At 45.4% G+C, this 12,668-nt stretch overlaps 1 protein-coding gene across 5 annotated transcripts in view; it reads left to right on the top strand.

Annotated features, from left to right (window-relative positions):
* Nucleotides 1–813: 813 nt before the first annotated feature.
* Nucleotides 814–12,668, top strand: part of PPP3CC (protein phosphatase 3 catalytic subunit gamma) — an 80,017-nt gene continuing 68,162 nt past the window's right edge. For 3 of the 5 annotated variants that reach the window (XM_033172222.1, XM_033172221.1, XM_033172223.1), the window contains exon 1: nucleotides 851–996. In XM_033172222.1, the coding sequence (XP_033028113.1) occupies nucleotides 942–996 (55 nt within the window). In that variant the 5' untranslated portion in view covers nucleotides 851–941. Of the gene's footprint in view, nucleotides 997–12,668 lie in introns of all 5 variants that reach the window. The other 2 variants (XM_033172225.1, XM_033172224.1) reach the window with 2 other exon arrangements.

The following is a 12,668-nucleotide window of genomic DNA, read 5'->3' on the forward strand; positions in this document are numbered from 1 at the left end:
TGAAGCAGAACGAGACCCACGGAGCCCCCCCCCGGAGCCCCTCCCTTTGCAGCTCTCCCTGACCTGAAGGAGGAGAACAACACCGCACGCACGGAATCCAACGCCAGGCTCGCGCTAGTCACCGGGGGTGGGGTGGGGGGTTACAAAGAAAACAACGCCCCCCCCCCCAGAGATAGGGAGAGGCGCCTTGTCGCCCTCCAGCTGCGTGGCCTCGCTGGCGGGCGGCACTGCAGCGCTTCCGCAGGTCTTCTCTGCGGGAAGCCTCTCGGGGCAACGGAGAGCGGCCCCCTCGGCCCAGGCGAGCGCCCTTTCCTCGCGGCTCCAGCGGCGCGTCTCCTAGCAACACTGCTTCCCCTTCAAAATGGCGGCCGGAGGGAGGGGAAACCCAGGGACCGCAGCTTCGTCACGTGACCGAAGGAACACGCTCAGGCCGCCCGCCGTGCTCCCCTAGCCGCGTCGCGCCTCCTTTTCCTCCGCACGCGCAGGCGTGACCGAGGCCAATCAGAACGGCTGCGGCGTCTTCACCAGGCATGGGAATGGCAGGGTCGCTCGGCGCATGCGTAACGGCGTTGGGGGCGAGCTCGCGGGGGCGGGCGAGCTCGCGAGCCAGGAAGGAGAGAGGGGGTTGCGTGCGCCTGCGCGCTAGACGCCGAGAGACGGCGGCCTTGACAGCTTGCGCCTTGTGTGCCGTAGAAGGGGCGGGGAGGAGAGCGAGCGGCGCATGCGTGGTGGGGGCAGCTTCGGGGGGGCTCGGGTGGAGACAGCCGCCGCCGCCGCCGCCGCCGCCGCGGCACTGAGAGGATTCCCCCGTCCGCGCCTCTGCCCGCGCCGCCTGGGCCTGCTCAGCCGCTGCCGTTGCCGCCGCCGCCGGAGTCCCGGCCCCTCCCGCGGGGAGGCACGAAGGTCCCGGGAGCCGCCGACGGGACGGGGCAGGCGGGACCATGTCCGGGCGCGCCCAGAGCGGTAAACTGTCCACGACGGAGCGCATCGTGAAGGGTGAGGGGCCGGGGGCGCTCTGGGGAGGGGGCTGCCGTTACCTGGGGGAGGGAGGGGGCTCGGCGCGGGTGTCCTGACTCGCCTCCTCCTCGCGGGAGGGGAGGAGGGGGCTCCATTTTTGCCGGGGGGCATTTGAGGGAATGGGAATAATAAGCCGGGATTAATCACAATAATCGTTAGTGAGTAGCTACAGGATCCTGTGGGGATGGGGGAGGCGGAAGGGCGGCCCTTGGCCTGCGCTGTGGGGCTGCGGGGAAGGGAGCGGGCGGCAGCAGCAGCAGCAGCAGCTGTCAGACCCCCCATAGAGATGGGGCGGAAGGGCAGCCGGTCCCTCGCCCCACAGAGCTGCAGTTTCCCCATTGCTCATGGTGGGGGATAATGGGGCACCTTCTTGATCCTGGATGGGGTTGATCTGCCGAAGCCACAAAGCAAACAGATGCGGGGGTGGGAGATCTCTGTATCCTTTCACTCTCAGGAAAGGGAGCTGCAAGGGGGGCAGACTAATGGTCTTGGTGGAGGGACTCTTGGGAGTCCAGAGTGGTCCACTGCTAGGATGTGTGGAGGAACAAGCAGGTGGAGCTGTGACATAAATCGGGGGGGGGGGCAGGAAGGGCTGATGCAGAACTAGAGACTGGACTGAGGGCTGGTGGTGACACCCTTGTGTGACAGTGACATTTCAAAGGCCTGTGCTACTTACAGCAACCTTTTTCTTTTTCATTTTTCGTGTGCTTGTGGGGTGTTTGTGCAGCTGTTAAATGGGTACATAGGAGCAAAATGTGAAAACAATATGTGTGGCAGATAACAGCTGGGATGGGTGAGTGTGTACGGGCTCACATGGGGTCATCAGGTCCCCATTGCTGCTACTTTTTAAACCTTCCAGCTTTTCTTCAGCATGCTTGTTAATTTAATGGTCAGTGACCACCTAACCCCCCCCCCCATTTTGTGTGCCTGAAACAGTGCATGCTCTTTTAAAATAGCCAGTGATACTGGAAACAGTTAATAAGCAGGAGGGCAAAATGTTAATCGAGAAGCTGTTGGATTAGTGGGAGGTTTTACAATGTAGATTTAAGCTGTCCTAATTAATCTGATGCCAGCTATCATACCCCACGTATTGGGAAAAGATCTTTCATACACTCATTTGTTTAAATGTGCACGCTGCACCCAGCTAGCTGTTCAAGATAAACAACTTCAGCAATGCAGATACTTGGAGAACTTGGACACCAGAAATTGTTATGACCAGCCAGTTTAGCTTTGATCTCTTCTGTTGCAGGTGTTAACGAGTTCTCTGCCATGTTATCTTGTAAAAGTTGTGGTTCATTATTCCAAGCCTCCTGTTGTTATCTGTTTTTCAAGTGCCAGTTTGAATGCTTGTATTGTATACAAGGTGTTCACCTCTGGTAAACGGTATTTTGAAAGATAGTTGATTGTTATTGAGCTGATGGGGTCTTGCAGTAATGCTGTAGTTGGCCAATAGGTGCAGAATTCCAGATAAAAGACCCCCCCCCCCATTCCACTTTTATTTCTGATCCCCAGTCTCCCCTCCTTCCCCCCTTCCTATCATATGCTTATGAAGATTTTTAAACACTTTTTTACACTTTACTTTTTGTGCAGCTGTGCTGCTGATGAGTGAGTAGTAGAAATTCAAGACTAGGGGACAGTTCCCTGACAGGGGGCATTGTCGAAAATCACTCACCCACACACGTCGCTGAATCCGCCTCCCATCTGCCCCTGATGCAGCAACCAATAACATGAACAATAGCCGCTGACAGCCACGGCAGCAACCAATGAAACGTCCACCCTATGCACTATCTATGTATAAGACGACCCCCACTTTTTAGCATGATTTTTAAAGAATAAAACATAGTCTTATACATGGAAAAGTATGCCAATTGCTTTGATGTGACTCTGAGAGCTGTCTTGTGTAAGACCATAGGAGAATATAATACCTGATAGACTGGTCCTATGCATGCACGCTTGGAAATAAGTGTCAGTGAATGCAACAGAGGTTACTTCAAAGTTAGCATACACAGGATTGAGCTCTAAGGATGTGAACTTGGAGCTGGGAAGCCTCTAGTGGGTAGGGGAAACAGAATTTTGGACCAGAGAGATATGTGTTCAAATCCCCACCCACTTACCCACTTGGTGGTCTGGGGTAGTTGACAACTCTTGGCCTAACTGCTTGTAAAAGGAAAATGGAGAGGGAAATAGACTGCAGTATAATTAACTTTAGTCAATAACAGGTGGGTAGCCGTGTTGGTCTGCCATAGTCGAAACAAAATAGAAAATTAGTCAATAAGTTTGTGACCAGTTGTGGCTGATAAATGTCTAGTGCAGGGGTCAGCAAAGTTTTTCAGCAGGGGGCCGGTCCACTGTCCCTCAGACCTTGTGGGGGGGCCGGACTATATTTTGAAAAAAAAAAAAAATGAACGGCTGAGGCGAAGATGGGATGGCGGCTCTGGAGAAGCGGCACCGTGTGTGTGTGTGTGAGTGAGAGAGAGAGGGAGACTGGACTTTGGTGCTGGGTAAGCTCTGAGCCGCCACCAGTACAGGTGCCTTTTTGCAGAAAGGGAGGCAGACTCCCAAGAGACCCCTTTGACCATATCCACCCCTGACCTTTACACACTCAGAAAAAGGAAGGAAAAAACTAGGGCTGTGGGAGGGGAAAGCAGTGCACGTGGCATCTCACAGACAAGGACTTCTTCAAAGCTGCTGCAACATGGACCTGCACAGCTCCTTCTGCAAAAAGTAGATGAGGGTGAGAGAGTGGCCAGGTGAAGCTTGAGGGACAGTGGGAAGGTGCTTTTTAAAAAGCCTCAGGAGAGAGATCCCCGCACACAAGTAGGAATGGGTTGGGGGCTGCTCCGATAAGCAATGTGAAGCCTCCCTTCCCAGCTGATGGATCCCAGCCCGCCTCCTGCTCCTTCCCCTTTTGGAGGAGAAATAGAGACGGCAACAGCTAGAGCGCCGCCGCCTGCGATGTTTCCTGCGGCGGAAAGGGACTTGGGCTTCTCTGGCGCCCACCTGCGTGCAGCCCCTCCCAGGAAAGGCCCTCCCCGCCCCGAGTAATTCCTGACTCCACAGCGAGGCTGCATCACCACGTGGAGCTGCCTGAGCTGAAACGATCCGAAAGATTATGCCCCTGCTGCTCGCTCCCTCTGTAGCACCCAGGCAATTGCCGACCCCTGGTCTAGTGTATTAAGTTGTTCCAGAATTCAGTGAGAAAAAAATCACTATACAAGTGTATAGTGAGGAATGAGTGAAGCAGCATTTGAGATATAGAAGCATATTAATGTTGTTTCTGTCTTCCTGATGAGTTCTAATGTGATGAGTGTTTTGGTTCACACTCCTTCTTTCCAGTGTACGCAGCAGACCCTATTTGAAGTAATTTTAGATGCCCGGGGCTCTATTTCTTTTAAGGAAAAATGATTGCAAGGTAATTTACTGTATTTGCTAAATTTAACATTTGAGTTCTGAGGAGAAATCCAGACTCTGGTCACTTTCTGGACTGAAAATGTACAAGACTGTATTTGCTCCATATATTAATTTTTGCAAGTGACTTTGCAAACATTACATCTTCTTTAAACTGTGCTATTTCTATCCTTTATTAAAACTAACACTGCCCCCATCAATTTACTTGGGCGCCTTTTCACATTTCTCATTCCAAGCACTGCACTTAGAAAATTCCATGCTGAGGATCAGTATCTTGTTTTGCCAGTGTCTTTATTTTTTTAAAAATGCAATGAATCACTTCAAGGAATATCTCTGAAGAAGTTCTTGGGATCTGACTCTTACAGAACTGATTCTACAACCTTGATTTAATTCTTGCAAATCTGACACTAAAAATATCTGGCTTGCTGAGCATTGAATAGAAGAAAGCAACTCAATAAGAAACTTAATGCTGATTTCTCCCTTCCCGCCATTAGTCCCGTGGACACCTAAATCCATTTATACATCCAAATCGTTTGTGAAATTTGGTAGAACCTTAGCATAGTTGCAGAAACTTGCAAAAGCAAAGGACTAGCAACATATGTAAGCCAAGTTAAAATAAGTTTAGTAATGCCAGACAATAAAGCCACTGTATTCATCCATCCATCCATCCATCCATTCATTTCAAACATGGGGCTTAAAAATTGAATAGACCATGAGTATGGAGTTTCCTCTCCAGTTGATAACTGCTCTCCTCCAGGTGAGGAAAAAACATCTTCTTATGGATTGTCTTATGACAATCTCAGTGTATGATAGCTGTGGTTTTAGGTTTGTGTGTGCTGAATTCCAGCCACATTGGCGCACAGCAAAACTGTCTGAAAGGGCAGGGTTCAATCCGTTTGACTTTTCATGTGTTTCTACAGGCATTGTCCTTGACCCAACTGTCTGCAAATCAGAGATGATTGCATGAGGAGACATTTACATACAAGGTGGCCAAGAGCACAAGATAGAGCAATAAGCCAAGATCGGTGGCTTAGCATTACATCCAACCTGGGAATTGTGGTTTGTTGCACTGAAACCACAGTTGAAATCCCCAGAACAACCCCTGGCTTCACATAATGGTTTGTTTAGAAGGAAAGAAACCATGATCTTCATTTCAGATGTACTGTAATACTAAGTTAGGAATTGTGGTCTGTTGCAGTTGCTTATGTTAGGGGAGGAGCAAAGCAGGAGCCATCTTGGCACTAACTATGGTTTACAGTGACATGCAAACATAGTCACTGTGTCTCAGCCAAACCTACACCCACAGGATTGTTGCACAGAATTAATGGGACCTATCCTGTGTATGCTTCCTTGGAGGATGCATGTGGTAATACATTAGTTAATAGCCACACACAGAGTGTGATTCTGTAAAAGAAATTCAAACCTTCAAACTGCTAAGTGAATACAAAATTCAGGCAACATCAAGAATCTCTGCTGTAAAGGCAAATTAGTTAGAGAACTTGAGCAGGAAGTTTAGAATGGATGGTATATACTAGTGGCTGCTTTTTACCTAAATTCTAAAAGTTATTTTGGTCAGGTTGTTGTTTCATCCAAGGTTGGTGTTCTTTAGAAGAAATAATATTGTTTAGTGAGACTTTCAGATGAGATGTAAGGAAGTAAGCTATAGCTAAAAGCAAAGAATTTGTCTAGTTTTTTTTTGCAGTGAAATTTCTAGTTACAGTACTTACATTCTGTCTTGTTCTCTGTAAGTGATATAAAGTGAGCCTACCATAAAAGGGCACTTTTGTGTATAACTCATTCGCTTATAAAACATGAGATATATTATGCACACTTATGGTATTGGTTTTCATATGCAATTGTGCAAAAGCAGATGAGAGAAGATTGAAATTCCATCCATGCTGCAACTTTTCAAAGCAGTTTTACTTGTAAGTTTTGTAAACTTGTAAAGGTATTGGGTTTTGGTTTGGTCATAGCTTAATTATGAAAACGTAAAAGAATAGAATTTTTATTTATGGCCATAGGCCCATACAAGTAAAAAAACACATAGATAACAACTTGTGCAAGTGGGAACAACAGCCGCTAAAACACCACAGTAACAATGAAATACAATAAAATAGAATGGCATACTAAGCCTTAGCTAGGTTGTAGTGCTCCTTGGCGTCGCTTTTGGGTAAGGACAGCGACCAGGAACCTTGCCACTTTCAGGGTCGTATGAGTATCCTTATCCTGCAAGATTTGGGCGAGGTGGAATTCTGGGGTGCCACAGGGTTCTGTCTTGGGCCCAGTCTTATTCAACATCTTCATCAATGACTTGGATGATGGGCTTGAGGGCATCCTGATCAAGTTTGCAGATGACACCAAATTAGGAGGGGTGGCTAATACCCCAGAGGACAGGATCACACTTCAAAATGACCTTAACAGATTAGAGAACTGGGCCAGAGCAAACAAGATGAATTTTAACAGGGAGAAATGCAAAGTACTACACTTGGGCAAAAAAAATGAAAGGCACAAATACAGGATGGGTGACACCTGGCTTGAGAGCAGTACATGTGAAAAGGATCTAGGAGTCTTGGTAGACCACAAACTTGACATGAGTCAACAGTGTGATGCAGCAGCTAAAAAAGCCAATGCAATTCTGGGCTGCATCAATAGGAGTATAGCGTCTAGATCAAGGGAGGTAATAGTACCACTATATTCTGCTCTGGTCAGACCTCACCTGGAATACTGTGTCCAGTTCTGGGCACCACAGTTCAAGAAGGATACTGACAAGCTGGAACGTGTCCAGAAGAGGGCAACCAAAATGGTCCAAGGCCTGGAAACGATGCCTTATGAGGAACGGCTTAGGGAGCTGGGTATGTTTAGCCTGGAGAAGAGAAGGTTAAGGGGTGATATGATAGCCATGTTCAAATATATAAAAGGATGTCATATAGAGGAGGGTGAAAGGTTGTTTTCTGCTGCTCCAGAGAAGCGGACACGGGGCAATGGATTCAAACTACAAGAAAGAAGATTCCACCTAAACATTAGGAAGAACTTCCTGACAGTGAGAGCTGTTTGGCAGTGGAATTTGCTACCAAGGAGTGTGGTGGAGTCTCCTTTGGAGGTCTTTAAGCAGAGGCTTGACAGCCATCTGTCAGGAATGCTTTGATGGTGTTTCCTGCTTGGCAGGGGGTTGGACTGGATGGCCCTTGTGGTCTCTTCCAACTCTATGATTCTATGGTGGGGTGCCCTCTAGTTTCTGTATGATTGATCCCAACAAATTTGCCCGTGGCACGTTGAACAAGGGGCAAGCGAACATAATGTGCTGGAGAGACTCCAGTGTCTCCTTATCACATTCGCACATGGCAGAGGCTTGGCCCTTTGAGAATCTATGTCTCAGGACGTTGGAGGGAAAAACATTGAACCTCGCTTTGGTGAAGGCCAGTCTATGGACAACAGTCGAAAGGGAGGAAAGGTATGATGGAACGCAGTAAGTTAAGGTGATACCGATGTTCTGGGGCGAACAAACACCTCCCCCCAACATATAATTTCGCTGAAGATCAATGTCATCCAGTCTTTGGCGGATCAGTCTTTGAGCAGTAATTTGATCTAATTTTAGGGAATCTGAAGGAGAGATTCCATAATAACTCAGGAGTTTAGCATGAATTCTACTAGTCCAAAGGCTAGAGAATTCATCTCACCATAAGCATTGGACAAGGTAGTGGCTTGGTAATCTATGCCACAATGTTAACCAATAATTGAAGACTTGCTTCCACAGGCAAGTTTCTAAGGATGCAATCTTCAATTCTAAGCGAATGGCTGCATTGCTTAACCACAAGGAGAGCATTAGGAGCCGGCGTAGGAATTGATTTTGCAGCGTCTCAAGAGGGGCAAGATCTGTCATCGCAGCCCAAAGCGGGGCAGCATAAGCAAGCACGGCAACCACTTTTGCCTTGAACACCTTTAGGGCCGAGGGAACATGCAAAGCTCCATCCGAAAAAAAGAATCGGAGGAGCGCGTACGACAGAGTTTTGGCCTTGCTAAGTAGGTGTTGAATTTGAGCGTTCCACCCCAAATTGTATTGAAAAATAACTCCTAGGTATTGGATGAAAACGTGAAAGGCTTGATTCTTTATCAGTTATAGTAGGCTTCCAGTAATTCATTGTAAAACACTGGAATTTGGCTGCTATAGGCAAATGCTGTATCATAAATTGATGTTATAAGACATCTACTCTAACAATTACGTTTGAAACCAAAATTATTCCAAGTGCCACTGCTTAGCTAGTGAGTTTTAGTTTTTAAGCTTTTCTGACGGCCTTTTCTGTAATGCAGCAGACCTCTAGTGAGCAAATTGGCCACCTAAAATATAGTTCCATATTACAATGGAGCTTAAAAATGGCTTTTTTGGACCATACTTGATTGAGCAATAACACCAAGTTTCCATTTGCTGTCATTTCAGATAACCAGTGAGGGGCTCTTGATTGAGTTGGGAGAGGGCTAGGAGCCCCAGATATTAGAACCAATCAAAGATTCATAGTCAGAAGAGATATTGGAGATCATCTAGTCACCCAGCTGCTCAGCACAGAGCTGGAATCTTTTTATTGTTTGATTTATTTGAAGTACATTTACACAGGTCTTCAGTCCAAAAAGAGTCTTAACAATGATCAATAAATAGACGTCTGGTCTTGGGTTTATAATCTAGGCACAACACAAAGGGATTACAGAGGTAGGAGGTACTGTATAAATCAGATTTAGACTTCTTAGTTTTGCTTCATAATTTAGAATGCTATAGTGCTAGACCACCCTTTCTAGGAACATTGTGGCAAAACTGAAACATTTTGTGATACCAGTTAGTGCCAAACTGAGGGTCACTGAAAATCAAAAGGGATGCCCAAAGGCCCATATCCTGCCTTTTCCCCTGACAGGGACTCAAGGTGGCTTACAGAAAAAAATAGGAATAGCTAAAACATAGGGAAGGGGAACAATCATTAACAAACAATTAAACATTAATAAAATTAAAATCATCTATCTATATCATCTATCAGATCTATTAAAACATACAGATAATTACCAGCTCTTTCATCCAAAGCAGTCAGTTCCGAAAAGCCTGTTGGAACAAGAAACTCTTCACCTGCTAGTGGAAGGACAACAAGGAGGGAGCCTATCAAACTTCTCTATGGAGGGAACTCCAAAGTCCAGGAGCAGCCACTGAGAAGGCCCTCTCCCGCATCCCTGCCTAGTGTGCCTGTGAGAGTGGTGGGACAGAGAGAAGGGCCTCCCTGGAAGATCTCAGAGCCCAGCAGGATCATATGAGGAAATAAGACTGGATATGTTACCTTCCGCTGTTCTTTAAGGCCGATTCTCAAAAACACTATTTCAGAATCGACTCTGCCCCTGTGGAGTCAGTAATGTGGAGACTGTGTTACATGTACTCCTGTCTTGCCCCTTATATAAAGACTTGAGGGAAGAAATCGTCACGCTGCTTATACTTGCCATTCTGGGCCATTCGTCTGAGGACACTGTTTTTCCTCCTGGCAGACCAGAATATCCAGACAATGGAGAAGGCAGCCAGATTGGTTGAGAGGGCCATGGGCTGCCAGCTGAATGGTAACAGCGCCCTCTGCATGAACTCATAATTAAGGTCTCATTTATTTTGTTTTAATTGTGTTGTGCAGAATACTGATTCAGCCCACCTTATTGGTTTATAGGATTTTTACTAGTATATGAGGAAATAAGCTCTTTCAAACAGTCTGGAAAAATGCTGTATGCTGTATTCTTCTTTTTATTTGGTGATCACTCGTAGCCGAGTAAGATTGTCTTCTTAACGGTATGTCCGCAAGTGACTGTGGAGGCCAATTCTGGATCCACATGTCCTTCCACAGTGGGGACATAGGTGCCTTCATCTTAGCTCCTTTCTTCCTTTTGGCCTGAATTTGTGCTTCTTCAAAGTCCATGATGCCTTTGGTAGAGGCTATTCTCCAATTGGAACACTCGCTGGCCAGTGTTTCCCACCCAATTATCTGTGCTTATACTTCATTTTTAAAGATTAATTTTTATTTATTGAATTTATATGCCTTGGGAGTGTCTTTAAACCTCTTTTGTTGTCCACCAGCATTTCTTAATTTCGGAATAGAATGCAGTTGTACCCAGGAGCTTCCTGCAGCCAATCAGAAGCCACACTTTGGTTTCTGAACATTTTGGAAGTTGAAATGACTTCCGGTACGAATGTAGTTGCTTTGGAGGCGATAATCAGGCATCCGAACAACATGAGCAGTCCAACAAAGTTGATGCTGAAGAAGTGTGCATGCACACGAAAGCTCATACCAATAACAAACTTAGTTGGTCTCTAAGGTGCTACTGGAAGGATTTTTTTATTTTTATTTTGCTTCAACACTGGTGATCTTTGCTTTTTCCAGTACACTGACATTAGTTCGCCTGTCTTCCCAAGTAATATATATATTTTTTCAGAGACCCCGTGGATGGAATTTTTCGAGGAGTTGGAGATGGCATTTATAAGTGGTCCATGTCATAACCAGCACTTTAAATTGTTCCTGGAAACAGACCAGTAGCCAGGGGAGCTGTTGTGCTGAGTGACTGGGATGCTGCCTACAGCCAGCCCTGGCTAACAATCTGGCTGCAGTTTTTTGAGCCAGTGGAAGTTTCTGAGCACTTTTCTAAGGCAGCCCCAGGTGGTGTGTGTTACAGTAATTATAACGGGATATAACTAAGGCATATGTCACTGTTCTTTCACCATGAACATACTCAGTTGATCACTGCATTTTAAAATAAAGGCCTCTTGCAGGTGCCAGTGTTTTAACATCAGATTGTTAACCATTCATCTTGGTGCAGATCTTAGACCCTAGATTTATAGCTAGAAATGTGGACAGAAATGCAATTATATATGACTAAATAAATAACAAGCAGTACTTTTAGGGCTTTAAGTTGGAAAATTAATATAAATGTTGCAAGATACAGAACAACTTTGTGTATTTGGTCCCATCAGGCAATGGCTCGATTGCAATTGCAAAGATATCACCAACATGCTACTCTGCTGTCGAAAGAATTGCATTGGCCACCAGTTAGTTCAAGGTACTGGTTTTGGTGTATAAAGCCCTACACATCTTGGCACCAGATACCTGAAATGTTGTTTCACCGTGAACATACTCAGTTGATCACTGCATTTTAAAATAAAGGCCTCTTGCAGGTGCCATCTTATAAGGAGGTCTGTTCTGCACAAGGTTAGAATCAGTCCATTAGTGTTGTGGCATCTACCCTTTGGAATTCCTTCCCCTTGAATATTAGTCATGTTCCATCTGTGTTGTCTTTTCAGTGACTACTAAAGACCTTCCTCTTTCAACAAGCCTTTTAAGCTGTGATCTTTTCCCAGTCTGCACTGTACTGAAATTATTCTTAAGTTTTTTGTGTTTGTTTGTTTTTTATTGCTTATAACAATATCCTTTGGGAGGAATGGCGGGAAATAAATAAATAATCTGTCACTCTCTCTCAGCCCAAACTAGAATGCTTGTTAAAATAAAATGATAATGGGGAGAACCACAAGTTATTAAAAGAGGAGCAGGATAAATATATTTGTGACAGTGAGCCGAATAATTTTTTGGGGTGATTATTGGTAATATGTACTGTAATGAGATGGATTGGGATATAAATAAAATGGGTTCAGGATACACTATTTTGTCTAGTTAATGACATTTGCTGTGTATGATTATCTAGTATTGAAGAGGTCAGTGGTGATAAAACTTAACCAAATATCCATGGATATATTGCTACTCAATTGCATGAAAACCTTGTTTATTTCTGGGGTTCTTCTGTTTCCATTAAATAATGTTGAGGGTACTGAAAATCCCAAAAGCTACTTTAGTTCTGATTTTTTTATGTTTTACAAATTCCTTGGAATACAAGTTCCTGTGCCATATGACATATTGCTTTTAGAACTTTTTTGAAACCAAGAAGTTCTATAAGCAAAATGTCGTATGGCAGCTCAGGCGGAGGGCAGCGACTGAGATGGAGGAGACAACTCACTTAACTGTGAAGGACTATTTCTGTGATGTTTTGAATTCTGAATAATAAAACCTTCCTTTTGTTTGCTATCTTAAAAAGTGACAATAGAAACCACCCCCACCCCCCATTTTCCGAGCTGGTAAAAACAAAGGCATCATTGGATTACACCTTTAAACCACAGCAGTTTGCAGCTCTATCTCTAACACTGGGTATATATGTAGTCATTATTTTACTTTTAAATTTCATAAATA

Source organism: Lacerta agilis, chromosome 15 (genome assembly GCF_009819535.1).
Source record: "Lacerta agilis isolate rLacAgi1 chromosome 15, rLacAgi1.pri, whole genome shotgun sequence".
Lineage (NCBI taxonomy): Eukaryota > Metazoa > Chordata > Lepidosauria > Squamata > Lacertidae > Lacerta > Lacerta agilis.